The 25,864-nt window shown below is 34.8% G+C and overlaps 2 protein-coding genes across 2 annotated transcripts; one reads left to right on the top strand and one right to left on the bottom strand.

Moving 5' to 3' along the window:
* Positions 1-1,935: 1,935 nt before the first annotated feature.
* On the top strand, positions 1,936-12,366 carry LOC109149200. Its single transcript, XM_019296864.1, has 12 exons — positions 1,936-3,256; positions 4,172-4,434; positions 4,545-4,755; positions 4,892-5,129; positions 5,234-5,384; positions 5,473-5,773; positions 9,317-10,615; positions 10,696-10,928; positions 11,004-11,214; positions 11,307-11,544; positions 11,618-11,768; positions 11,866-12,366. Exons 1-12 carry the CDS (start codon positions 1,975-1,977, stop codon positions 12,178-12,180), a joined length of 4,893 nt encoding a protein of 1,630 aa, XP_019152409.1. The 5' UTR covers positions 1,936-1,974; the 3' UTR covers positions 12,181-12,366.
* A 4,039-nt stretch (positions 12,367-16,405) lies between these two features.
* LOC109149201 (1-aminocyclopropane-1-carboxylate synthase 9-like) lies at positions 16,406-20,613 on the bottom strand. Its single transcript, XM_019296865.1, has 4 exons — positions 20,473-20,613; positions 19,785-19,919; positions 17,776-17,936; positions 16,406-17,356 (listed from the first exon to the last, which is right to left on the bottom strand). The coding sequence occupies exons 1-4, from the start codon at positions 20,611-20,613 to the stop codon at positions 16,432-16,434; spliced, it is 1,362 nt and encodes a 453-aa protein (XP_019152410.1). The 3' UTR covers positions 16,406-16,431.
* Positions 20,614-25,864: the final 5,251 nt, after the last annotated feature.

The following is a 25,864-nucleotide window of genomic DNA, read 5'->3' on the forward strand; positions in this document are numbered from 1 at the left end:
TGATAAAATAATTTGAATAAAAAATTCATTATAAATTACACATCTCATCATTAATATAAATGAAAATTATATATATATATATATATATATATATATATATATATATATATATATATATATATATATATATATATATATATATGAAATTGTGTTGAAGCAATATGCACTGTTAATAATAGTGAAAATGTGAAATAATGACCTCACTGTAGGTCCAACCTTGTTAAGAGCTACAAATAATTTCTCAAGAGATAAACAAATTAGACTAAGGAGGGTAAAAATATATGCAGCTTTCTTGGATGGGGATATACATAATCTTATTTTATTTATTTATTTTAATTGTCTAGGGTACATTGGATGGGGGAGAAGAAATAGTTGTGAAGAGGCTATCAAAAACTTGCACACAATTAAGGATTAATGAGAAATTTAAGAATGAAGTCATTTGTATAATATTGTCAAGCTTTTGGGGTGCTACATTAGTGGGGAGAAAAGATGTTGATCTATGAATACATGTCTAACAAAAGTTTGGACTTCTTCATATTTGGTATGGTTACCTTGTCATCTACACCCAAATCATAGGAAATTATTGAAACAAAACTAATTTAAACCTTTTGTAGATCAAACAAGAAAAAAGTTACTTGACTGGCGAAAACACTTCAACATAATCAATGGAATTGCTCGAGGATTATTATATCTCCATCATGATTCTCGACTAAGAATTATTCATAGAGACCTCAAAAGTGGTAATATTTGGCTTGATATTGACTTAGAACCAAAAATATCTGACTTTGGTTTGGCTAGAAGTTTAGTAGGAAATGCAACTGGAGATAACACAAAATGTGTTGCTGGAACCCAGTAAGAATCTCAATTTACTCTTAAACACTTTTGCAAGCCATCTTCTGCATATGATTGTTCTTCATTTTCAATGCATCTACTCATTGAGTGTTGGCCATACAATGTAGTGGGTATATATCTTCGGAATATGCAACACATGAGATCTTCTCAATTAAATTAGATGTGTTTACTAGAGATAGTTAGCGGCAAAAGAAATAGTGAATTTTCAAATGAAGATCGATACGAGACTCTTCCTGGGCATGTAAGATATTGATTTAGATGATTCCATTAATTTATTCATTCATGTCAGCAAAATATTAATAATTTCTCTCTACAATGTTAAATATCTATTATACAGGTATGGAAGCTTTATAGAGAAGGAGAATCAATCACACTGGTTGATGCGCATATATCTAATTCATATGATGTAGCTCAAATCTTAAGGTCAATTCATGTCGGCCTTTTATGCGTGCAACAATCTCCGGAAGATAGATCAAACATGTCTTGCGTTGTTCAAATGCTGGTTAATGATGTTGTGTTGCCTCAACCTAAAGAGCCTGGCTTCTTTGTTGGCAGGAGGGCAGCTGTTAGCTCATCATCAGAAAGTTCTTCAGGCAAACATGCAACAACTTCCCTAAATGAAGTCTCAATGTCATCACTAAATCCTCGTTGATTAATGCAGCATAACTTTGTGTGTAGTCAGAATTTTAATAAAATCGCCAAAGTACGTTGACTAGTCTGCCTAACATTGTACGTCCCTACAAGCAACCGTGTCCAATATATATTTCACAACTATATTATGTTGCAACCACAAGAATCAACAATTAATTAAAATAATTATCTTAAAATTATTTTATTATATTATTATTTGTAGTAATTTGTTTATTAATGGTTATTTAAGATTTTAAGATTATTGTTTAATCAAGTCATAGTGTTCCTGACTTATTAAGTATGAAATCTCACCTTATAATTCGGTGTGGCCAAAAAAGTATTAAAACATGAAAATTAAAGTATGAAGGATCTACTAGGTTCGCATCATTATTCAAATCAAACTCGATTTGTCAACCTCAAAATTATCAATAATTAATAAATGAACGGTTGCCTGATGCAAGTTCATCTTCATCTATTAGTAAGTCAGCAGCCATGAAAGCTCTTTTCATACCTTTTCTTCTGTTATACTCACTTCCCTTGCCGAAGACGTCCCTTGCAGGGAACATATTTACCAAAACTCAATTCCTTAAAGATGGTGAGACCATCGTCTCAAACGGGGGAACCTTCGAGATGGGATTTTTTAGCCCGACCAATTCCTCAAACCGTTACGTAGGAATCTGGTACAAACAAATTCCTGGTCAGACAGTGGTTTGGGTTGCAAACAGAGACGCTCCAATCAAGAACACTTCTTCAGCAGTCTTGAAGATCACTCTGGGAGGCCAACTTTCCCTTGTTGGAGACAACAGTCAGGCCGTTTGGTCTGCAAACATATCAAGATCGGTGCAAAATCCGGTTGCAGAGTTGCTGGATACTGGGAACCTGGTGGTGAGAGATGCAGATGATGAAAACCCGGAGAATTTTCTCTGGCAAAGTTTCGATTTTCCGACTGATCATTACTTACCCGGAATGAAACTTGGCCGGAATCTTGTCTCCGGCCATGAGGTTTATGTTACTGCAAGGAAACACGACGAATCTCCAGCTTCTGGTGAATATACATTTCACTTGGACCCTACTGGATACCCACAAGCTGTCATCAAGAACGGCTCAACTGAGATTTATGGATTAGGACCCTGGAACGGGTTGCGCTTTAGTGGAACAAGAGCTGTAGATCAGAACAACACCCATGACCCAAATGGACTTGTTATAAACAAAAAGGAGGTTTATATTTGGTATAATCTTAATAAGGATTTGGGTGTATTCAGGTTTTTTCTTACAAGCAATGGTGTCCTAGAAGCCTGGATATGGGAAGATCAGAGGAAGGAATGGGTGAATTTGTCAAGTGTGCCGTCAGATGATTGTGACACATATGGTTTGTGTGGTGCAAATGGTGTCTGCAATGTTGGTAAGTATCCTCCTTGTGGATGTTTGGATAAATTTTTGCCTAATAATAGAACTGCAGAAAATCCAGTTCAAGCCTGCCATAGGAGAAACCCACTGAACTGCCACAATGGATCCACAACTGATGGATTCCTCAAGTACTCTGGTGTCAAATTGCCAGATACAAAGCAGTCTTGGTATAATGAGACTATGACCCTTCAAGAGTGTGAAGAAATTTGCTTGAGGAATTGCTCTTGTATGGCTTATTCCTCTTTGAATATAAGTGAGGGAGGAACTGGCTGCCTGCTATGGTTAGGGGACTTGGTTGACATTAGATGGCTGTCTGAAAATGGACAAGACATATACATCAGACTTGCTTCTTCGGAAGTACCTGCAGGTAGTAATCATTTGATTTTCACTTACTTCAACACCATGGTTAATTATTTTGAGTGGGAGACACTCATCCATTCTTAACTAAATTTGAGGGTTTGATACGGCAAATTATGCTGTTAAACTGTTCATAATTATGAATATATAGTTCAAAAATTATGAACATATAGTTCTATGATTATGAACATAGAGTTGTGAACATAATTATGAATATAGAGATTCAATGATTGTGAATATGAAGTTCAACAATTATGAATATGTAGTTTTATAATTATGAACATATAGTTTTGAGTTCAATAATTATGAATATGAAGTTAAAAAATTATGAATATATAGCTTTGTAATTATAGACATATAGTTCAGTAATTATGAACATAAAACCGTATCCACCTTGCAAGGTGGACACGGTTCCACAACATAACGATTGGTTCCATACTTGGTTTTGGGTGTAGATCAACCTTAAATTCCAAGTCAAATGTCCCATCAATTAGAAATGCTTACAATTCAGTGAGGGGATTAATCATTGTGTCCGACAATGAAAACCCTGAGTACATCCAAAACAATAATTAGTTCCTTTACTATTGATTTTGTCCAGATTTAGTCCACCGGTTTATTTGTATTCTTTTAAGCTCCACTCGATTTTTAATTTCTTTCTTCAAAAACTTCACATTCATCTTCAATTCATTAAGATCAATGCCACCATTTTCTTCACTATTGTTATCAACCCCCCAAATCGGTGATGATTCTTTACCCTTCAGACCATCAAGGTAGTGCTTTGGAAGTTGGAACTTGCTCCCCACCTTTTTCCATCACTTCTCATCCCCTTTATGGTCAAATTAAAAATCGAGGATATAAATTGAAAAATATCAATAATCAAGTGACCATTCTAGAAATTACTCAAACAAGTTTCTTCATATTGCAGGGCCTGAAACAGGTTCAATTCATTCAAGCTCCAAGAAGAAGAAAGTACTAATCATTGTACTTTGTTTGTCACTACTGGTTCTAGTGCTTCTGGTTGGCTGCTTATTGTCTTTATGGTATTTTTGCAAAAGGAGAATCGCCAAACAAGCGATGAAGAAAGAATTAGAGCTACCATTATTTGATTTATCTACTATAACAAGAGCTACGATTAGCTTTTCAGAAAATAACAAACTTGGCCATGGTGGATTTGGAGATGTTTACAAGGTTAGAAGTCAAATAACTTCATGCATCTTTCTTGCTACTAATATATATATATATATATATATATATATATATATATAGTCTGCATTATTTTCTTAAATTTCAATTCTTAGGGTGTTTTGAATGAGGGACAAGAAATAGCTGTCAAGAGATTATCAAAGACTTCCACACAAGGACTTGAGGAATTCAAGAATGAAGTCATTTGTATCGCCAAATTACAACATCGGAATCTTGTCAAGCTTTTAGGGTGTTACATTAGCGGGGAAGAAAAGATGTTGATCTATGAATACATGCCGAACAAAAGTTTAGACTTCTTCATATTTGGTATGGTCATCATCTTCTCATGTATATATACATCACATTATTTAGATAAATATAATGTCTTTGATCACAATGGAATTTCCAATTCCCACTTTACTAATCAATCCTCAAGTTAGTGAAATACCTGAGCCTTTGGCAGATGAAACAAGAAAAAAATTACTTGATTGGCACAAACGCTTCAACATAATCAATGGAATTGCTCGAGGATTATTATATCTCCATCAAGATTCTAGGCTAAGAGTTATTCATAGAGACCTAAAAGCCAGCAACATTTTGCTTGATATTGACCTAAACCCTAAGATATCAGACTTTGGATTAGCTAGGAGTGTAAGAGAGAATGAGACTGGAGATCAAACAAAACGAGTCGCTAGGACACAGTAATAATCTCAACTCAACTTACTCATTTGCTACGCATGGATGTTGTTGTCTACAATATAATGTATCTTCTCACAATCTCATTGAATACTAACTTATGATGCAGTGGTTATATATCTCCCGAATATGCAGCACATGGGATGTTCTCAGTGAAATCAGATGTGTTCAGTTATGGTGTTCTAGTACAAGAGATAGTAAGTGGTAGGAGAAATAATGATTTTTGCGATGAAGATCAATATGAGACCCTACCCGGACATGTAAGAGTCCTGTTTTAGACATTTTCATTCATTCAATGATGTATATATGTTCATCATTTTGCTGTACTATTTTAAATATCCCTTGCAGGCATGGAAGCTTAATATAGAAGGAAGATCAATTGCACTGGTAGATGAGCATATTGCTGATTCATGTGATGTAGTCCAAGTTCTAAGGTCAATCCACGTCGGCCTATTATGTGTGCAACAAAATCCAAATGATAGGCCAACCATGTCTTCAGTAGTTCAAATGTTGGTTAACGATGTTGCCTTGCCTCAACCTAAAGAGCCCGGTTTCTTCTCTGGCAAAAGGGAGATTAACAATGAACTGTCTCCAGTCACACGTGCAACAAGTTCGATAAATGAAGTCACTATGACTTCACTTCATCCTCGTTGAGGGGTGTGTACTGGGAAAACTTCATCTCGACCACTAGGTATTAAACTTAGAACATTGTGATTATCATGTCAACAGGCATACTAACTTGGCTGGAGTTGATGCTCTACCTCTTCCTATATATATATATATATATATATATATATATATATATATATATATATATATATATATATATATATATATATATATATAATGTATATCTTGGATTTACATAACCTCATATGGCAATATTACATATATTGATTATTGCTTACAAGAGATTTAATTAATTAGTATGCTTAGAACAAATTAAAGAGCATGCCCAAAACATATATAAGAATGGACTAAATAGTTTTAGCTTTGGACTGCAAGCAAGATAATGTTTAACTAGACTAGTTAGACCATGCCCCTCTAGACTGAGGTCATAAACACTCATACAAAGTTGGAAAATCAGATAGATATATATATATTTTAAACTATTTTTTCATGCGATGATATTTTATATTTGGGTGGTCAGTAATCTAGAAACACATCCGACAACCTAACCGCTATCTATTTACTCCATAAACAATTATTAATTGCCTAATTGGAGATGTGAGTTAAAGACATTTATTATTGAGTAAAAGATGTAATAGTAATTTAGTTGAGTCGATGAGACAGTTGACTTGAGAACAGTTAATAATTATAAAATTTCAAGTTTGACAGTAGAGACTTGTGGGAGCAAACCATACAAATTTGCCCACTGAGGAATTGGATCTGGATAGAGTGGACCACGATATTTTGCTGAAATCTTGAACAAAGTCGCAATTTGGATCAATGTTGAAAAAATCGCTAAGCGCCCTCTAGGCGCCTGGGGACCGCCTAGGGCGCCTAGAGCGTCTAGGAGGCCGACCGCCTAGCGCCTAGGCGCGATTTTTACAACACTGATTTGGACAATTGGGCAAATATGAATTTATTTTAAGACTTGCTACTTTGGCAACAAATTATTCTGTGAACCCGGATCTACCTTGCAAGGTGGATCCGGGTCTAAAATACAAAATTTACATACTGAATGTTCATAATTTATATATTAAATATTTTATAATTTTGTAAAAAATAAATTGTGTATTTTGAATTCGGATCCACCTTTCAAGATGGACCTGGTAGATGGTATAACAACTGTATTTTGACCTATACAGATAATGGTGTGAGTAATTGACAGCGTCAGGTGTGGAATTGACGGAGAGAAGATGCCTCTTTTTTTTTCTTTTTCTTTTTTTTGGTAGGTATGTAGAAAGTGAAGGGAGCGGGAGTCAAAAATGGGGGGAGAAGAAATTTGGGGTTTAATTAGTGGATAGTAAGAAAATTAGTGAAAATTGGGGGGATAGTCAATTTGTGTGTGTCATCAACTTTTCCCCATATTTTTTTTGTCAGATAGCAAGTTTTTCTCAACAATTAATTAAGACCATATATTAAAACTAATCATGAAATTAGAGTTTATTTAAAAACTTAAAAATGATTTCTAGAAGTCATTTTTTAGATTTTTTGTGTTTGAGTATTCAATGAAAATAGAGTCAAAGGAAAATATTTGAGAAAAAAAAAACGAAATAATTTAGTAAAAAATGTCTTCCTAAATTTTTAATCGGAAGACATTTTCAAAATTCTTTATTTTCCTGTATTTTTATCTTATTTCTCATCTTTTTTCAAGTTAGTTTTCGAATTGCAATTCCTTCCAATCAAACACTATAATTGAAGTTTTCATTAAATTACAATTCAATTACAACTAAATTACATCCAACCAAACGCCTCCTTAACAGGGCATTTGGTTGGAGGGATTTTAAATTCCCTTCCCACTTAATTCCCACATAATTCCAAAGGCCATTAAATTCCGTAGTTTGGTTGGAGAGAATTGCAATTCCCCCACTTTCATGGAACTAAAATCCTATGTCCCCCCATGGGATTTTAATTCCTGGGAAAAAAGATAGTGATGAGTCAAAATTACCCCTCCCTTTTTTAACCTAAAATTAATGTCTAACAACAATAATGGGCATTTTTAAATTTATACTACTTATTCCCTTTCAATTCCCATGTATACCAAACATTGGAATTGAAATTCCCAGTAATTTTATTCCTGTCAACCAAATACTGAAATTTAAATTCCCACTTTATTCCCAGTAATTCAACTCCCATGAAATTACAATTCATTTCCCACATAATTCCCCCCCTCCAACCAAACGCCCTGTTAGAGTTCAATACTTCAATAGTCGAATTCCACAATTTCATATAATTCAAAGCTTATTTGATCCCTTTCTCTTTAAAATATGAATGAATAAATAATTATTTTTTAAATGGAAAAATACTACCCCGTGTTTTGAACAAATTATGGCGTAATTTACTAATGTTTGGTATCTCATAATTCATAGTATAGTATTGTCTTCAGTAGTCAAATCAATGATTAGGCGGCTGGATGACAAGTTATTTTTTGAAAGTTCAAATGTTTAGATAATCTTATAATAATGCCAAATTCAAATTCAAAACTTTTACCTAAAATTGTCCCAATTATCAAATCAAATTATAATCCTCGAAGATTCAACCCAATTTTAAATGTCGTCCACTTTTACCAAATATTTTTACAATTCGGTAATACAATTTACTTGTTAAAGTTACTGACACAATCTAAAGGTGCTGATACAATTTGCTATTCATTGTTCGATAATTCTTAATTACCAAATGAGATCAAGGTAATTGTTGAAAAATTCACTTGATTATCATATTTCGTGAGGAAGGTAAGACTTAAGAGCATCTAGATTAGTAAATCTTTCATGATTTTTTTGAGTAAAAGAACTAAATATGAAGGAGAGAGAGGGAAGAAGGTCCTCACAAAGAAGGAGTTTTTCGCAAAAATGTGGGACCCACGGCAAAAACCAGTCAACTGCGCCGCCTCGAGTGGTTGTCACAACTGCGTCCAGCTGACCCGTGCGTTACAGTGTGACACTGTAATAATATTTTTTTAAAAAAGAAATCAGCTTTGTTTTATTTATTTTTCTTTTTTCTCTTTCCTCTCATATTCTTTTTCCTATTACAAAAACTCTTCAAAAATCACACCAAAAACTTCTATGCACTAAAGATATAGAATCCAACCACGACAACTACAGTATTATTCTGATTTATCTTTCACTATCATGCGGGGTTGGGGTGTTAAGAAATTTGGCCTTTGTGGGCAAGATTTGCTGGCGAACCAGGAGGGGCTGCTTTTTTCATCTCCTCCAATTAACATGCATGAATAGGATATGCAGAATTAATTCTGAGAAGTAATAATAATGGTTGGTTGCTGTCACAATCTAAGATAGAATTTTCATCTTTAATAAAAGTGGGGAGATGAAACGTCGTTTTTCCTCTATGACTGTGCCACCTGCCCTTACAGATTTGGATTAAAACACATTTAATATTGAGGATGGAAACAAGAAACCTTGCCCCAATCATTAAAAACTCCAAAATTCAATTCCTCCGCGTATGACGTACTTGAGTAGTGTTGTTATCATGGAGGTTGAAGCAGCAGCTCAACGTACGACCAAATTCTGAAGCTGTCTGGCAATGGAAACCGCTCCGCTGTTCTTTGCGTTTCTGTCTTTTCTTTCCATTCTGCAGTGTTGTGTGGCGAGAGATGCCATTATCTGGAACCAAACTCTCAGACAAGGAGACACCATCGTTTCAGCAAATGGAGCCTTTGAGATGGGATTCTTCAGCCCTCCCAATTCCCAGAATCTTTATGTCGGCATCTGGTACAGAAACATTAATCCTCAGACGGTCTGCTGGGTTGCAAACCGCGAGAATCCTATCAAAAACTCATCATCCATGTCCCCAGTTTTAAGAATGTCCAAGAAAGGCGTGCTGGATCTTATTGTTGACACTAACACCACAATATGGTCCTCTACGGCCACCAGATCAGTTGCAAATCCAGTTGCAAGGCTGCTGGATTCTGGGAATCTTGTGGTTAAAGATGATGATGATTCGGGGGATTTCGTGTGGCAGAGTTTTGTTTATGCGACTGACATGCTTTTAACAGGTCAGGGAATGGGGAAGAACTTTGTGACAGGGCATGAGGTGTACCTGTCATCATGGAAGAGTGACAGTGATCCATCTCCAGGGGATTTCAGTCTGCACTGTGATCCTACTGGGTGGATACAGTGTTTCGTGAGGCGAAATGGGACGATTGAGGTGTCGAGATCAGGGCCGTGGAACGGGTTGGGGTGGAGTGGGGTGCCTGCTCTGAGAGCCCCCTTTTACATAATGAATTTCATAAATGACAAGACTCAGGTTTTCATTAGCTACACTCCAGCAAACACCCATTTTGTGTCTCATTTGATGATCACTAAAGACGGTGTTGTGGAGCGAAATTGGGTGGATAATCAGTGGCAGAGTTACCATAGTCTTCCTCAAGATAACTGTGATCAATATGGGTTATGCAGCCCGAATGGCTACTGCAACATTGAGAAATCCCCACCCTGTGCCTGTCTGGATAAGTTTCTGCCAAAAGATAGCCAAGCCTGGAGAAGGCCAGACTTCTCGAAAGGGTGCGTTAGGCGGGCAGCGTTGGATTGCCATGAAAACGCATCCTCGGATGGGTTTCTCAAGTTCTCGGGTATCAAATTACCAGACACTAAGAAATCCCGGTTCAATCAGACCATGACACTCCAAGAATGCGAGCGAGTCTGCCTCAGGAACTGCTCCTGCACAGCTTATTCGACGCTGAATATAAGCGACGGGAGTGGTTGTTTGCTCTGGTTTGGAGATTTGATTGATATCCGACACCTCTCCGAAATTGGGCAAGACATATACATCAGGATGGCTTCTTCTGAGCTCCCTAAAAATGTTAACAGTAAGTTAGTTGGGCTAATTTATGCAGATTTTTTGTTCCTAAATGTATCTTTTACTGCCAAAAGTTTCCTTATTGTGTAGATGGAAGAGGAAAGAAACATACAGCTTTTGTGGTGAGCTTATCAGCAGGAATAGGAGCAGTTCTGGTAATCATCAGCCTGTTGTTATATTACAGGAAGAAGAAGAAGGATTATGACAAACTCAAAAAAGATTTGGAGTTGCCCCTGTTTGACTTATCTAAAATAACAAGAGCTACCAACAATTTCTCCGACGACAATAAGCTCGGGGAGGGCGGGTTTGGACCTGTTTACAAGGTAAAAGTTTGTAGCTTTTTTCCGAGTGATCGAGTATATGCTGCAGAATCTCATTTGTGGTTTTGCGATTTGAAGGGGGTGATGAAAGATGGACAAGCGATTGCAGTGAAGCGGCTCTCAAAGGCTTCCACGCAAGGAATAAACGAGTTCAAGAATGAAGTCATCTGTATCGCGAAGCTTCAGCATCGGAATCTTGTGAAGCTTTTGGGGTGCTGTATTCACGGAGACGAAAAGATGTTAATTTACGAATATATGCCTAACAAAAGCTTGGACTTGTTCATATTTGGTACATTTCTTTTCACCTTTGGTTATATAGTTTGTTATAATGTAATAATTTCCTGCATTATATTGTTTGTGACCAAAAAGGTTTGGCTGCAGATGAAACCAAAAAGAAGTTACTTGATTGGCCTAAATGTTTCAATATTATCATTGGAATTGCTCGAGGCCTACTGTATCTACACCAAGATTCTCATCTAAGAATAATCCACAGAGACCTCAAAGCCAGCAACATCTTGCTGGATACCGACCTAAACCCGAAGATATCAGACTTTGGCTTGGCTAGAAGTGTTAAAGGGAATGAGACAGGAGCAAATACAAACCTAGTTGCCGGAACATAGTAAGAATCCAATTTACATTACATTATATGTACTCCCTCGGTAACAAATTAAACTAAAATTGTTGCATTGCAGCGGGTACATGTCACCAGAGTATGCAGTGCACGGGGCTTTCTCAGTCAAATCTGACGTATTCAGTTTCGGTGTCTCGGTAATAGAAATAATTAGTGGGAAAAGAAACAGGGGATTCCGCCATCAAGATCACTGTGAAAGCCTTCTTGGACATGTGAGAATGTTGCATTAATTTTACCATCCCATTCACAGATAACTGCATACATGTTATATATGTTATGAGCTAAGATTATCATATACAAATTGTGCAGGCATGGAAGCTCTTCACAGATGGAAGATCAGGTGAACTAATAGATGAGCATCTAGCAGAGCCATGTCATTTGCCTCAAGTGCTGAGATCAATACACGTCGGCCTATTGTGTGTGCAGCAACACCCCGAGGATCGGCCAAGCATGTCTTCTATCGTTAAAATGTTGGACAGTGAGGACGTGTTACATGAGCCGAAAGAGCCGGGATTTTTCACAGAAAGTAGTAGTAGGGTTATTACGGATGCTGAATCTTCCACAGGCCAAAGAACAACAGGTTCCATTAATGAATTATCCACCACAATGTTATATCCACGCTAGAGTACTGCAGATTGGTTAGGACTTAGGATTGGTTTTTATCAGTTTTCCCAAAGTTTCAAGCTTTGTGGCTTTTTTCTTTGATGTCATTGGGATACAGATTCTGGTGTAAAATTTTAGTTTTTCTTCATAGCCTAAATTTATTTGTTGTTGCAATGTAAAAACTAAAAACAAAAAATTAAGTTATTGTAGTTTATATGGTATCCGCTGTATTCAATTTGTCGTCACTTCAAGATTAATTTGGATTTAGTTCAGATCGCATCCATAATTTGACTTTTATTGTAGTTAATAAATCTACTTTATTTTGTCAAACAATTGGTAAGGCAATAGCCTACAAAGTAATTACAACCACTTTAGTCCAAGCTCGGAATTATGGGTTCCTCAATCATATGCCATCCATTTTTATTTTATTTTATGAACATAAAAACTTGGACGTTTTTGTTAAGCAATCAATAATTGTGTTGTGCTCAACCTATATGTAATGCTTGTTACTGACTAGAGCCGTCAAAATGGGCTTAGTCCGCCAGGCTTTCTCTCCCCGCCCGCCAAAAGGACGGGGTGGGCTCATGTTTTTGAAGCCCGTTTTAAAAACGGGCTTTTTTGCCCGCCCCGCCTGGCGGGCTAGCCCGCCAGCCCGCTTTTTTTTTTTTTTTTTTTTTTTTTAGTTATATATATATATATATATATATATATATAATTAAAATTAATATATATAATATGTATAATATAATAACCGTTATCGGTCGGTTCGGTTATCGGTTATCAGTTTTTCAATAATTATATTTATCCCTATTGGTGTCATTGTTGTCATGTTGTGGCTTGTGATGAACGAATTTATGTTATTTTCTTATGAATAAGTGTTTTAAGTAGATAGCAATTAAGTTATTAACATAGTCATATTAGAGTTTAGATTTTAGGGACACATCACACATGATAAAAAAAAAAAAAAAAAAAAAAAAAAAAAACAGCCGGGCTTTGGCGGGGGCCCGCGGGGCGGGCTGCCCCTACCTAGGCCCTTATTCTTGGTGGGCTTTTTAGCCCGTCCCGCCAAAAGGCGGGCCCCGCTCCGCCAGCCCTCATTGACAGCTCTATTACTGACGAATTATATTACGTAGACAATACCAATAACTTTGTGGTCTAGTGGCACGAAATGATTTTTTCATATAGAAGGTGATATTGACTCTCGAGCCCTAGTAGTACTCAAAAAATATTATTGCGTAGACAATTCAATTTGCTTACTTTTTTTTTTTTTTTTTTTTTTTGAAAACTTCAATTTGCTTACTTTTTATAGTTAAAAAATAAAAATTGATATAGCTCATTCCATGAAGTAACGCGTTTGATAGAAATATAATTAGAAGAGTTGCAATTGATAATAAGAGTAGTTAGAGGTCCTTTGTCAATAATGAATATCTAATCTTAATTAATTGAGAAGATATCTGTGATAATCAAGAGTGGTTTAATGATATATTATGCATTCAGGTGACTTATTCATATAATAATTGTGTACAGAACGGGTACGCACTATCAGGTAATGATTGACAATTTCTCTCGTTACTCAAAAAAAAAAAAGAGTTTAAGACACCAAAAATTGTTAGCTCAAATGAAATAGGTTTTTTTTTTAAAAAGAAAAATTAAAAATTATTTTCTGACTTTTTACCACAAGAACTCAAACTGAGACGGTTAATAAGTTTAGTCCGCACAAAAGTCAAATTTGAAATATAAAATCAACTTATCAACTAACTTAATTAGAGTTACCCTTATAATATCTCATTATTTTATTTACTATCTAATGATTGAATCAATCAATTAATTAATAAGTAGCTAATGAATATAAAACTTAAAATTTTGTATTTATTTTAATTTTGATAGGAAGTGTGAATATTACAAAAATAATTTAAGAAGAAAAAAAATCTAATATAAATATCTAATCCTTTTCTAGAAGGGTCTAGTGTTGAATATAGTAATAGTTCCAAAACAGGAAAAACTCTATTCAATCGGTGACCATACTTGGGAAAGTCATGAGGTCCACTGAAGCTTGATCTCATGACTTCTCATATGAGATAATCACTACGATTATCTGAGTACATGGTGCTTGGTATATATTATTAGTAATTTTTTTTGAAAGATATACTACTAGTAATTAATTGCTTATATACCTCATTTATTTTTCGGCTAAGTAGTTTACTGCACTGTGGTGTTGTGGTGTTGTTTGGTTCATTGAATGTTAGATTACCTTAGGAAATATTAAATTGTTAGAAATATTAGATAATGTTATATTCTTTTGTTTGATTAAAATTGTGGTATATAATATAAACATGTTAAGTTTAGGAGTTATCTTTTATGTAATATATAAACAATTTACTTTAATACCCTTAACATATTTTCATATATGTGAATAAAATTTAAAATTAAAATAAATAAACAAGATAATTATATCATATATAATTACATGATTTAATTTAAAATAATTAAATAAAATAATCTTGAACTTGAGAAACAAAATTATTTTATAAGCTACCATGACGTAATAAAAAATAAAATAAATTACATAATTACAAAAAAAAATAATTAAATATAATACATATAATTAATGAGATACCATAAAATAATATTTTATAATAATTAGAAATAAAATGAAAATTTGTGTTAATATCCATGGTAATCTTAGATAACCTAAGAATTGTAAGGGAATCATATTTCCTTCAAAATCCTATGTGGAGGGTATGTTAATTGCATTCCTTGGTAAATGTTATATTTCCTTAGAAAAGTAAGATAGCGTGAACCAAATATAGAAATGTAAGTTTTGAAATGTCGCATTCCCTTGATTAAGTTGTATAACTTAAACCAAACACCTCCTAAGGGGTCGTTTGGTTTACAGAATGTTAGATTACTTTAGGAAATGTTAGATTTCTGGGAATGTTATATTCTGATTAAAATTGAGGTATGTAATGTAATATAATACTGTTTGGTTTAGGGTTATCGTTTATATATATATATATATATATATACATGGGAATCACATTTCCTTCAAAATTCTATGTGGAGTCCATTCATTGAGAATGTTTATATTTCCTAAGATAATATGAAACAAATATAGGAAACTGTCTTATGCTGCTTCTGTTAATGATTGGCTTGAGGAGATGTGGAGCCTTCATTCAAAAGAGTTGCTGGAACAAATTGTGATGGTAGCTTGGGCTATTTGGGAGGCACGAAATAACAGGCTTTGGTAGAGCAAACAATCGAATCCACCCAGTATGGTACACCAAGCTATTACCTATGCTAGATCGAAGTTGGCAGCAAAGCAATGGGTATGATGTGGCACCTTTGTCTACAAATGGGGCAGATTCTCATACGGTACACACTCTCTTTGTCGCCTGGAGATGTGGAAATAAAAATAGATGTAGCAATGGATTATGCCAACAACCATATGGGATTTGGGTGGTGTGTTTTGGACCATGAAGGTGCAGTGCTAGGGGTGGTTATGTCTACCAAAGAAGGTCTGTACAAGGTTCGGGAGGCAGAAGCGATTGGAGCTAGGGAAGCTTTGAGTTGGATAAAGGAAAGGGGATGGCGGCGAGTAGTGTTAGGGACAGATGCTCAGATTGTGACGAGAGCAGTCACGGGAGGATTAAACGTGTCACCGTTTGGCTCGATTGTTGAAGAGATTCGCGAGTTGCTGGGTCAAATGTCTATGGTCTCTTTTTGTTAGGTGAGCCAAAAAGACAATATGATAGCTCATTATCTAGCCAAAAAAAGCTCTTAATTATATGAGGGAGAAGAGAATTGAGTGTTTCGATTTTATTCCGCGCTTTCTATGTTCTTCCTTGTGTAACAGTTCAACTCTTTATTAATGGATGATTTCGTTTTGCTGTTTTCAAAAAAAAAAAAGTAAGACTCTCATTCAAACTACATATATTTTTAACTAACATTACATGTACACATGCATAATCCACAACAAATTAAAACTCAAATCGTTGCCTTGTACTGGGTACATGCATGGCTATGTTGTAAAATAGACTTTCTAGATTAAATCAGACCTATTTAATTTCGGTGTTTGGTACAAGAAACAGGGGATATTGCCATCAAGATCACTCCCAAGTCCCAAAGCACTTTACCAATTCACAGATGAATGCTTACATGTTCTGAATTAAAACCATATAATAAAATTTTTCATAATAAATATATTTACATTGGTGGAATTGAATAAACTTAACCAGGCCATCCATTTGATTATTAATTATGATAGAAATTCAGTCAATACTGCATACAAGTGACCTCTTCATTCCCAGGATGAATATTCCGGCAATCTTCTCCGACGCCGACGACGGAACTCACAAACACCTTAATCCGCCGCATCGCCGCAACCAATGCTTCTTCCGACATGTTCGCGAAACAGACGCGGAACCAACCCGGTTCGCTGCAATGGAAAGACGCTCCAGGGGAGACATTTAGCCCAACATCACACAGTATTTTCATCCAAATCTCCATTTCTGCTTCAAAGGTGTTGAAGCTCAGCAAATGCCTCATGTCCACCCAGCAAAACAATCCCGCGTTTCCCTCCAAACACCGAATCCCGAAACCGTCGAGCCAGGAAACGATGGTCTCTCTCCTTTTCTTCAGTCTTCTCCGGCTCTCCTCGACGTAATTTTCCGTGAATTTCCTGTCGCCGAGGATGTTCGCCAGCAAGTACTGCGTCTGCGACGAGACGAGCCCGAAGCTCGACATTTTGGTCGCCGCCGCCACGACGGTTTCGTTGTTGGAATAAATCATCCCGATTCTGAACCCCGGCAGGCCTAAATCCTTGGAAAGGCTCGACACGATGTGGACGCGTCTCCAGACGCTGTGGTTTTCCAGGTTCTTGTCGGTTATGGCCGACATTAGGCTCGTGATGAACGTCGGAGAATCGAAAACCGTCCCGGAATAGACTTCGTCGCTGACGATGTGGACGTTCTTGGAGACGGCAAATGCGACGATCGTGTCCAGCTCGTCGGCCGTCATCGTTGTGCCTAGTGGGTTTGAAGGGTTGGTGATGAAGACGCCTTTGACTTTCAGGCCAAGCTTTTGAGCTGCTTCGTATGCTTCTTCCATGGCGGACTCAGTTATTCTGAAGCTGTTGGAGCTGTAACAATGGATAGGCACAATTTCTACCCCGGTTCTCCATTTAAGATCTCTATCAAACCTGCAAGTAAATTCAATACAAATTAACTTTTCTTTACAATAATTATCGTGCATGCGGTTAATATTACACTTGGTCGGATTGGTGGCTTAATAACTACAAGATTAACTGTTGTAAATTATGGAATTTCTGACCACGCGAAAGTAATCTTAAATCAAGTCGAAAGACCACTTTTAGAATTCGAAAAAACCTTTGTTGCTATTTCCGACCACTTTTTTGCTTTCGACTTGATTTAAGATCAGATGGTTGGAAATTCCATAATTTCCAGCAATGATTCTAAAATTTGATTTTTCATAGGAGCGACGTATTAAGAGTTTCTTGGTTTAAGCCCGTCAGCTATGAACAACGTAACTGAAAGTAATGATCTTTTGGTGGCCAGAGTCATAACGTGAGCTATTAGTTGTTAATGGAAATTAAATTACCCTGGATAGTAAGGTGTTGGGACAAGGAAAGCTTCGCCAGGTTCAGCAAGGCAAAACATGAGGGTTTCATTTGCAGAGGTTGAACCAGCTGTGAGCACTAGCTTTTTAGGATCAAATTTCACCTTGTCTCCTCTAAGTTTGGACATATATGCTGCTAATTCCTGCACAAAAGTTTCAGATGTAACACGTACATTATATTATGATCGATTAATTATATAATAATATACTAAATCAAAAAGTAATTTTATCCCGAGAGACATGTTTATCATATTCCTTGAACTATAAGTTGATATATAAGAACTATGAATAATTAAGCTAAGGAATTGAGTACACGCAAAGAGCAGCAAAAAGAATGAGTGAAAACTAAACCCACATGTCTATGTTGTTCGACCATAAGCTAAGGTCACATAAGCCATGTCCCATCTCCATTGCGATTAATATTTAGAGGGGCGACTTAGCCCCAAACATTGTAATACTTAAGCAATAACTTGACCAATTTAATTAGAGTTATCTCACAATTTTTTTAAATTTTTTTTAACCATAGAATGAGATATTTTATGCATCAGTCATTGTAAAGGTTGATTCCGCCATTTAATAAAATTTCTCTTATTTTTCTTTTAAAAAACGCATAGGATGATATCTTATTTTAAATAGAATATTTTAAATGTCAACTCAATCATATAACTACTAATTAATATAATGCATTTACTTATCAATAAAAATCGATTTTACCTTAAGTGGGTTTTGGAATAATGGTCAAATAGGTCATTGAACTGTACACAATAATGCAATTAGGCCACTGAACCTTAAAAAATACTCCCTCCGTCCCGAATTGGTTGTCTCATTTGCTTTTTGCACGCTTTTTAAGGAATTAAAGTAAATGTTATGTAGTTTCCAATTATGCCCTTCACCTTTTCACTTTTGAAAATAAAAAGCAAAAGGCATAAGGGTAATTTGGGAAAAAGTAGAATGATGGTGATGTTCAATTTTGGAAAGAGGACAACATTTTGGGACAAACAAAAAAGGAAAGTAAGACATGCAAAATGGGACAGAGAGAGTAACAATTAGGCCACTGAACCTTAAAAAATAATAATTAGGCCACTAAACTAACAAATTTCATTCAATTAGTCTAATTTACAGGTTTTGTAGGTTAGTAACAAGTCACCCAAAAAATTTAAAATATTTTTTTAAAAATTATTATTTTAAAATAATAAATTAAAATTAAAAAAAAAAAACGTTTCTTCGCCGCCGGAGACGAAGAACCTTCTTCGTCTCCGGCCATGGAGACGAAGAAACGATTAAACTTTTTATATATATATATAATTTTTAATTTTAAATTATTATTTTTAAATAATAATTAAAAAAATATATTTTAAAATTTGGGTGACCTGTTACTAACTTGCAAAATCTGTAAATTGGCTTAATTGCATGAAAATGGTTAGTTTAGGGACTCAATTGTTGTTTTTTTAGGTTCAATGGCCTAATTGCATTATTGTGTGCGGTTCGATGGCCTATTTGACCCTTATTCCGTGGGTTTTTAAAAAGGAATTAAAGAAGACGGTTTAATTTAGTTTAGCTTAATGATAAGTTAATATCTTCTCTAAATATCCAAAATCATACATCCCCCACTAACGTAATTATTGTGCCGATCGATATACATTATATATGATGAAACTGTTTTTGTATTAATTGCCTACTATATATGAAATTATATATATATTTTTGGATACTATTACCCTATTACAAGGTAGTATCTGTTTTATACTTTCTCAATTATTGCACCACCTGAATTCGATCATGTGACCTTCCCTCGAGGAGAGCCACAGAGGTGCCATCTGAGTACAAGATGTTTGGCATATATGAAATTTTATATATATATATATATATATATATATATATATATATATATATATGTGTGTGTGTGTGTGTGTGAGAGAGAACTAACACAGCCAGAAAATAAATAAATAAAAATTCAGAATTTTTTTTTAAAGAAGAAAATAAGGACATACGTTCTTGAGAGATGGCAATCCATGATAATCTTGGAAAAGAGCTAATTCTTTGAAAATTGATTCTCCATCTTTCCTCCTCAACTGGATTGCATCTTTGTTTCTTGTTAGCCACTGCTCAAGAAGATCAAAGCAGAGCTGTTCACATGAAAAAAAAAAAAAAAAAAAAAAAATCAGAAAGGAGAAAATTAGCAAACCATATATGCAAGAAATGGTAGGAGGTGAGATAATGATGCATGAGAAAATTAGCAAATCATATATGTTTTAATCTCGTGATGTGGTTAAATCAATAAAATACTTTTAACTTTTTCATATTTTTTTTTTTGGTAAGAGACACCTGAGACATGCATGAAATGACCTTGAAATTTTTTCATATATTAACAATCTTTTCTAGTTTACAAACAGCACAAGAAAAAATTAAATTTACTTCCTATGTAAAACAATAAAATCCGTAGATATTTAATTTATTAACAAATTTTCATATGTAAATAAATGAAATTCATAGGTATTTCAGTGTTTTCTCAGAGCGGAATAAAAGACAAATGCATGCAAGACATAATTGTGTATAGAAGAAACTAAGGTTATAAGTATGGGAAAACATGGGCAGGAAAGAAACAATAATAGAACATATTGGAATGTAAAAGATATGATGCATATATAAAATGCCAAAAAAGGGGCAGAATATTCTCACTTGATTCTCAGCAAGTCCCATTTGAATAATCCCAGATGGATTATCTATAGCATCATAAGGATTCTTCTCATATTCTTGCCACCCCATAAAGTAGGAAGACTCTTGGCTGTGTGAGTTGTCTGTTGCCTTTTTGGCCAACATTATATTTCCACTCAACCTAGTCTATACAAAAATATGGATGTTCAAAGAAATTTATGTATGTTGAAACCAAAAGGACAAGACCACCCAACACTACTCTGAGAAAACTAGGAAAGAAACAATATATGGATAAGATGAGATTGAATTGGGGTATGGTAGTTGCCTTCTTGCTTATTTATAGAAGAGTAACCTAGCCATGCCAAAGCAATAAAGTGTACAATATAATGCATCAACAAATATTTTCTCTTATAAGACTAAAAAAAAATGTTTTCTAAAGCATACATAAAATAAAAATAAAAAAATAAAAAAAAATACCTGGCTATGATCAACTATGAAAAGCCGGTTTAAAAGTTCAGGTGTTGTTAAGGAGATTTAAACTTCCCCCACTTAAATTATTAGAAAGTTATTAGTCAACATAGAGTTAGTAGTATTTAAAAAAAAAAAATTGAGAAAGTTATTAATTTGTTTTTTTTTTTTAAAAGATCAAAATATATAATATTGAATAAACAACGGTTACTTGTACGATGAGGTGGAATTAAATCATTATTACACTACGATCTCTTTATCAACAATGTAACAGCCAAATTACGAGGCCAAATGCAATTAGTTAATGTATAGGAACTCCTAATTAATTTGATTTAAAAGGGCTAAATATCCACAACAAAATACAGAACTTATAACAAGCATTTCGGGCATATAGGCCAATTGATGCATATTTGTGATTTACCCCTCCAGGTACATATCTTTAAGGCAAGAGCGGTAAGGGGTTTTTTAATTTGAGATTCAAAATTTATTACGACTACGTATGTTTTATTAGAGCAAATCTTTTATAAAATATTTAATTATTTACTCTGATATTTTTCATATTCCACTACGGTAAATCATGAGATAGATTGAGGCATCGAGCAGGCAAGCAACCTATCCATGTTAGGCATAGTATACGAATCAGAATTTAAATTTTTAATTGGGACAGAACATCATATTCTTTAATTATCTAAACCAAATCATGCTCGGGACAATAAGCAGATATATTATTATTATTATTATTATTATTATTATTATTATTATTATTGCATTCCTGCGGCACGTAAATGGCTCAGCTTAGAAAAAAACATCCAAATCATGTGAGTGCATGTCATTATTTCGTGGATCGAATTGAATTCCACGAATACGATGGAGCATATATACATAGATACTTGAAACCTTGAATAATCCCTTTGAACCAAACATATATACAAACAATAATATATGTGCATGTGATAAAAAGGATGTTATCTGATATACATGTCTGCTTCTTACTCTATAACTCCACGGCATTAGCTAGGTCAATCCCATCCTTTAATTCCTTTTCCAGCACTTGCTGTGAAGTGATGGCTATAAAAGCTTTCTACTCAATTCCCATTCAAGAAACCCATCACCATCTTCATGTTCATATATATGCCACATTATTAATTAATTAAATATTATGGAGGGCTGTTGCAGTGCGAGCGGGATCCTTATGTGGCTGAGACAATGGCAGTCAAGGAAGCACTTGCTTGGTTGAAGAATCGCAATTTGTCACATGTAACTATTGAGTAAGACTGTCTAAATTTCTGCACCAACTATAATTCTCTGTCTCTAGATTTGTCATATGTTGGTTTAATTCTGAAGCAATGTTGTGCTATTGCTAGGGACATTGGTGACATTGTTGTCAACCATGTCCGAAGGTCAGCGAACCAGGTTGCTCATCACGTGCTAGCGCGGGTGACTGTTTCATCATCTGTCTTTGGTGTGTGGGATATTATTCCACCCAGTTGTATTTTTAAGTTGTTTTGATGAAAGAAGTTGTTTGGGTTTGAAAATAAAAAAATATTAGTGAGATAGACTCTTATTAACACCACAATATATGACCCCTCACTAATCTTGTTAATTGGTGCGGTTAATTATAGCATATTAATGTTGATTGCAATTTAGTAATTTATATATGTATATATCATGCACTAATATGATGATACCTTTACCTACTTGTACTACGTTTTGTGATATGACTGACCTTATATTTAAACTCCAAGTTCTTTAACTTATATTGAATTAATCTTTTGAGATTAACTTTTTTTTTTTAGTTTAATTTGAGTATCAATCATTAATTTATATTTTTTTTTTCACAGACTTTGTCATGGTTGCGGATAAATATAATCCATCATTTTTCAAACTTCCATTTACATTGTGTGGGAAGATAAGAACAAAAATGAAACACCTTAAATCAAGAACATATGATTCACACATTATAATTAGCTTAGGCTAATTAATTAGTTAACCATATATGAAATGAATTGATAAATGAGCACGTACCCGGCCGGCCTAGTCCAGTTCTTCATTCATTTAATTTGTCCCAAAATGATGAAGGACACAAAGCTCTATAGTATCTGTGCCACAAGTTGAAATTCAATGTCACAAAGTCTAAAAATGGAAAGACAAGGTACTTACCAGAAGGCCACAAAGTCTGGCTCTTTCCCCAATATTTCAAATGCATTTTTTTCTTGTTTTTTAGTATTGTATTTGTTGATTGGACATTTGGACTTTGGTGGCATTGTTATATGTGCGGCGTGACAGATGGATAATTCAACAGTGGAGGGCGGTGGGTTGGCCATGCCAAAATCCACCAGCGCCTGCCACTTGGAAGCAAGGCCAGGCCATGTCTTAACGATTTTGAATTGGATGCCACCATTACTTCACCTCCTTGGCTTTTCATCAGAAGAGGAAATAGAGAACCCACTTGCAATATGAGGTTACTATTTTAACTCCTCTTTTTCCATCTTTTGAGAAATCGCATCCTTCCTCAACTAATGCAATAGTTCTATCAAAATGAAACATTTTGTTAGCTGATAGTCTCATACTCATTAACTGATTCGGTTAGTGAGTTTGACTAGGTAATAACATTAGCTGATTGTAAATGTTAGTAATGGCTGATTATATGTAAAATGACTTTCTCATAAAGTTGATAAAAAAACGATTTTGAACAGCTTTTTAAATTTACAATTTTAGAGCAATAAACTATTACAAAAAAAACTAATTAATCAAACACTCATATTAATTGTTTAACCAAGTCAAATAGCTAATAGTGATCAAATAAGTTAAAATTGATTGATAAGCTAACTGTGTTACTAAACAAAGCCATTATATATGTATCTACATAAGTATATTTACTATTTTACATGCATTCATTTGAAATTAAAGTCTCAATGCTATAATTACCTTCTTTTTGTTTTTAGTACAATGCTGTAATTACCTTCTTTTTTTGAGTACTATTGATCCGGTTACATGTATATATTATATATATATATACTTTTTTAATCTACTGAAGCCCAATAAGTCAATACCGTCTCCACTGAGGCTCAAACTCATGACCTCCCACTTGGAAGAGTCACTTCATGCTGTAATTACGTTACTTGCTTACAAAAGGCCAGGTAAATTTATTGGGCTAAGAGTTCCCACACCTTGACCAGATAGGATAATAGATGGATAAATCAATCATTGTGATTCAACGAATTCTTAATATGGAGCTGAGGATCTATATTTGATTCTCACAATGAGTCCATCATAGTAGGTGTATTATCTCCGGTGAGTATCAGATATTAATCTTTCATCTTTATCTATAATGAGTTCTGCTACATGTATATCTCAAATTTTACTTTTCCACTTTTACTCTATGATGTGACAATTAAAGATTTATTTTAATCATATGAATCTCAGAAAAATATCTACATCAAAGATTTGTGAATGAAAGTAAAAATTGGAGTAAGAAATGAGAGTCTATATAGCATTTGTTATCTATAATTTACCACCTGAGTTGTAGGGATCAGATGACATGTTTTGCCTAGCTTTTCAGTGAACTAAAAAAAGTCTCAATGTTGCAGTGCATTAGTGACATAAAAAGTTTTCCTACTGACTTAACACGCAATAATTGACCCGATCGAAAAGAAGGGAATTGAAGTACTCATTGTTTTTTTCTTTTTCATTCTTCCAATGAAATTATATATGAATTGAAATAAGAGAGATTGTCACCACAACTATTTAATTCAATATAAATTTATAAACTTTGTTTTGTTAAAGATAACATTGTACATCTCTACAAGCTAGTATTTGAAAATTTGTATGTCAATTAAATCACATCTGGCATTTACCTCCTCCTCTAGTCTGCAAGACATAAGCGGAGGGGGCAAGAAAAAGAGTCTTTACCAAAAAAAATATTAAATGCAACAATCATTTAATAATTTTCTCCAAACCCGAACCGGACAGAGCATCTGGAAGGATGTAAATAATGATAACTCAACTAAACATGAAACACAGAAGCTAAACCTTTGCTTATTGCGCACAAAGAGCCCCCTCACTTTGAGAGATTGCTCCTACACTGCTGCTAGTGAGACTCGATCCATGGTCATTCTTTCTAAACTTCACATCTATTACCAGTTGAGCTGCCCATGCGGGCCTTTTCTCCATTTATTATTGTCATGCCTTGCCGTTCTTCGATCCAGGATAGCTTATCCTAGTACATTGGGGTCGGGTCCAGAACCCAAGAGATAGTATATATAGATCATAGTCTCTTTAATTTTGTTTTATGCATTCTTGAATTGCATGCCAGGGGATATGGGAGGAGACCACGCATGTATACTTCACATGGAACTCAAGTTCTGGCGGGGACTATGAACAGACGTAATAAGCAGATTAGCAGAAACTACTGCACCAATATAACAAAAGTCAAAAAGATTGAACTCCACTTTCTCCTGACCAATTTATATTCCCCAGGGACAGGCTGTGCTAGCTGAAGTGATCGATCACTTGACCTAAAATCAGCAATGCAATAGTAAGGTGGCCTGGTGGTTCCACTGGTTCGACTCCCACCGACAACTTCTTAGAGTTAAAGTTCAATTCCCGTACTAGAGTTTGGGCCGGTCTTTAGGATCTTAAAATTAATTAATCCCTAAAAAACTTAATGCATGTATCAAAAAAATTATATTCTCCGGCCAGGGGCCAGTACAGAATTTCCACATCATGCACGTGAAATAGCACATACAAGGTTTCTGTGGTTTCTTACCAGACACGTCTTTGTTAATCTCATGGGAATTGTCAGATCCTCTTATTTTTTGTTTGTTTTCGTCGTCGACATCAATTGCTGCTTGAATATATGCAAAATTGGAAAATCAAGTACACTACAGAAATTACTGTTTTTACTTTTTGTCGCAAAAAAGCTTGCTTCTCCCAATCAAAGACGATA

The sequence above is a fragment of the Ipomoea nil genome, unplaced genomic scaffold (assembly GCF_001879475.1).
Source record: "Ipomoea nil cultivar Tokyo-kokei standard unplaced genomic scaffold, Asagao_1.1 scaffold2159, whole genome shotgun sequence".
Lineage (NCBI taxonomy): Eukaryota > Viridiplantae > Streptophyta > Magnoliopsida > Solanales > Convolvulaceae > Ipomoea > Ipomoea nil.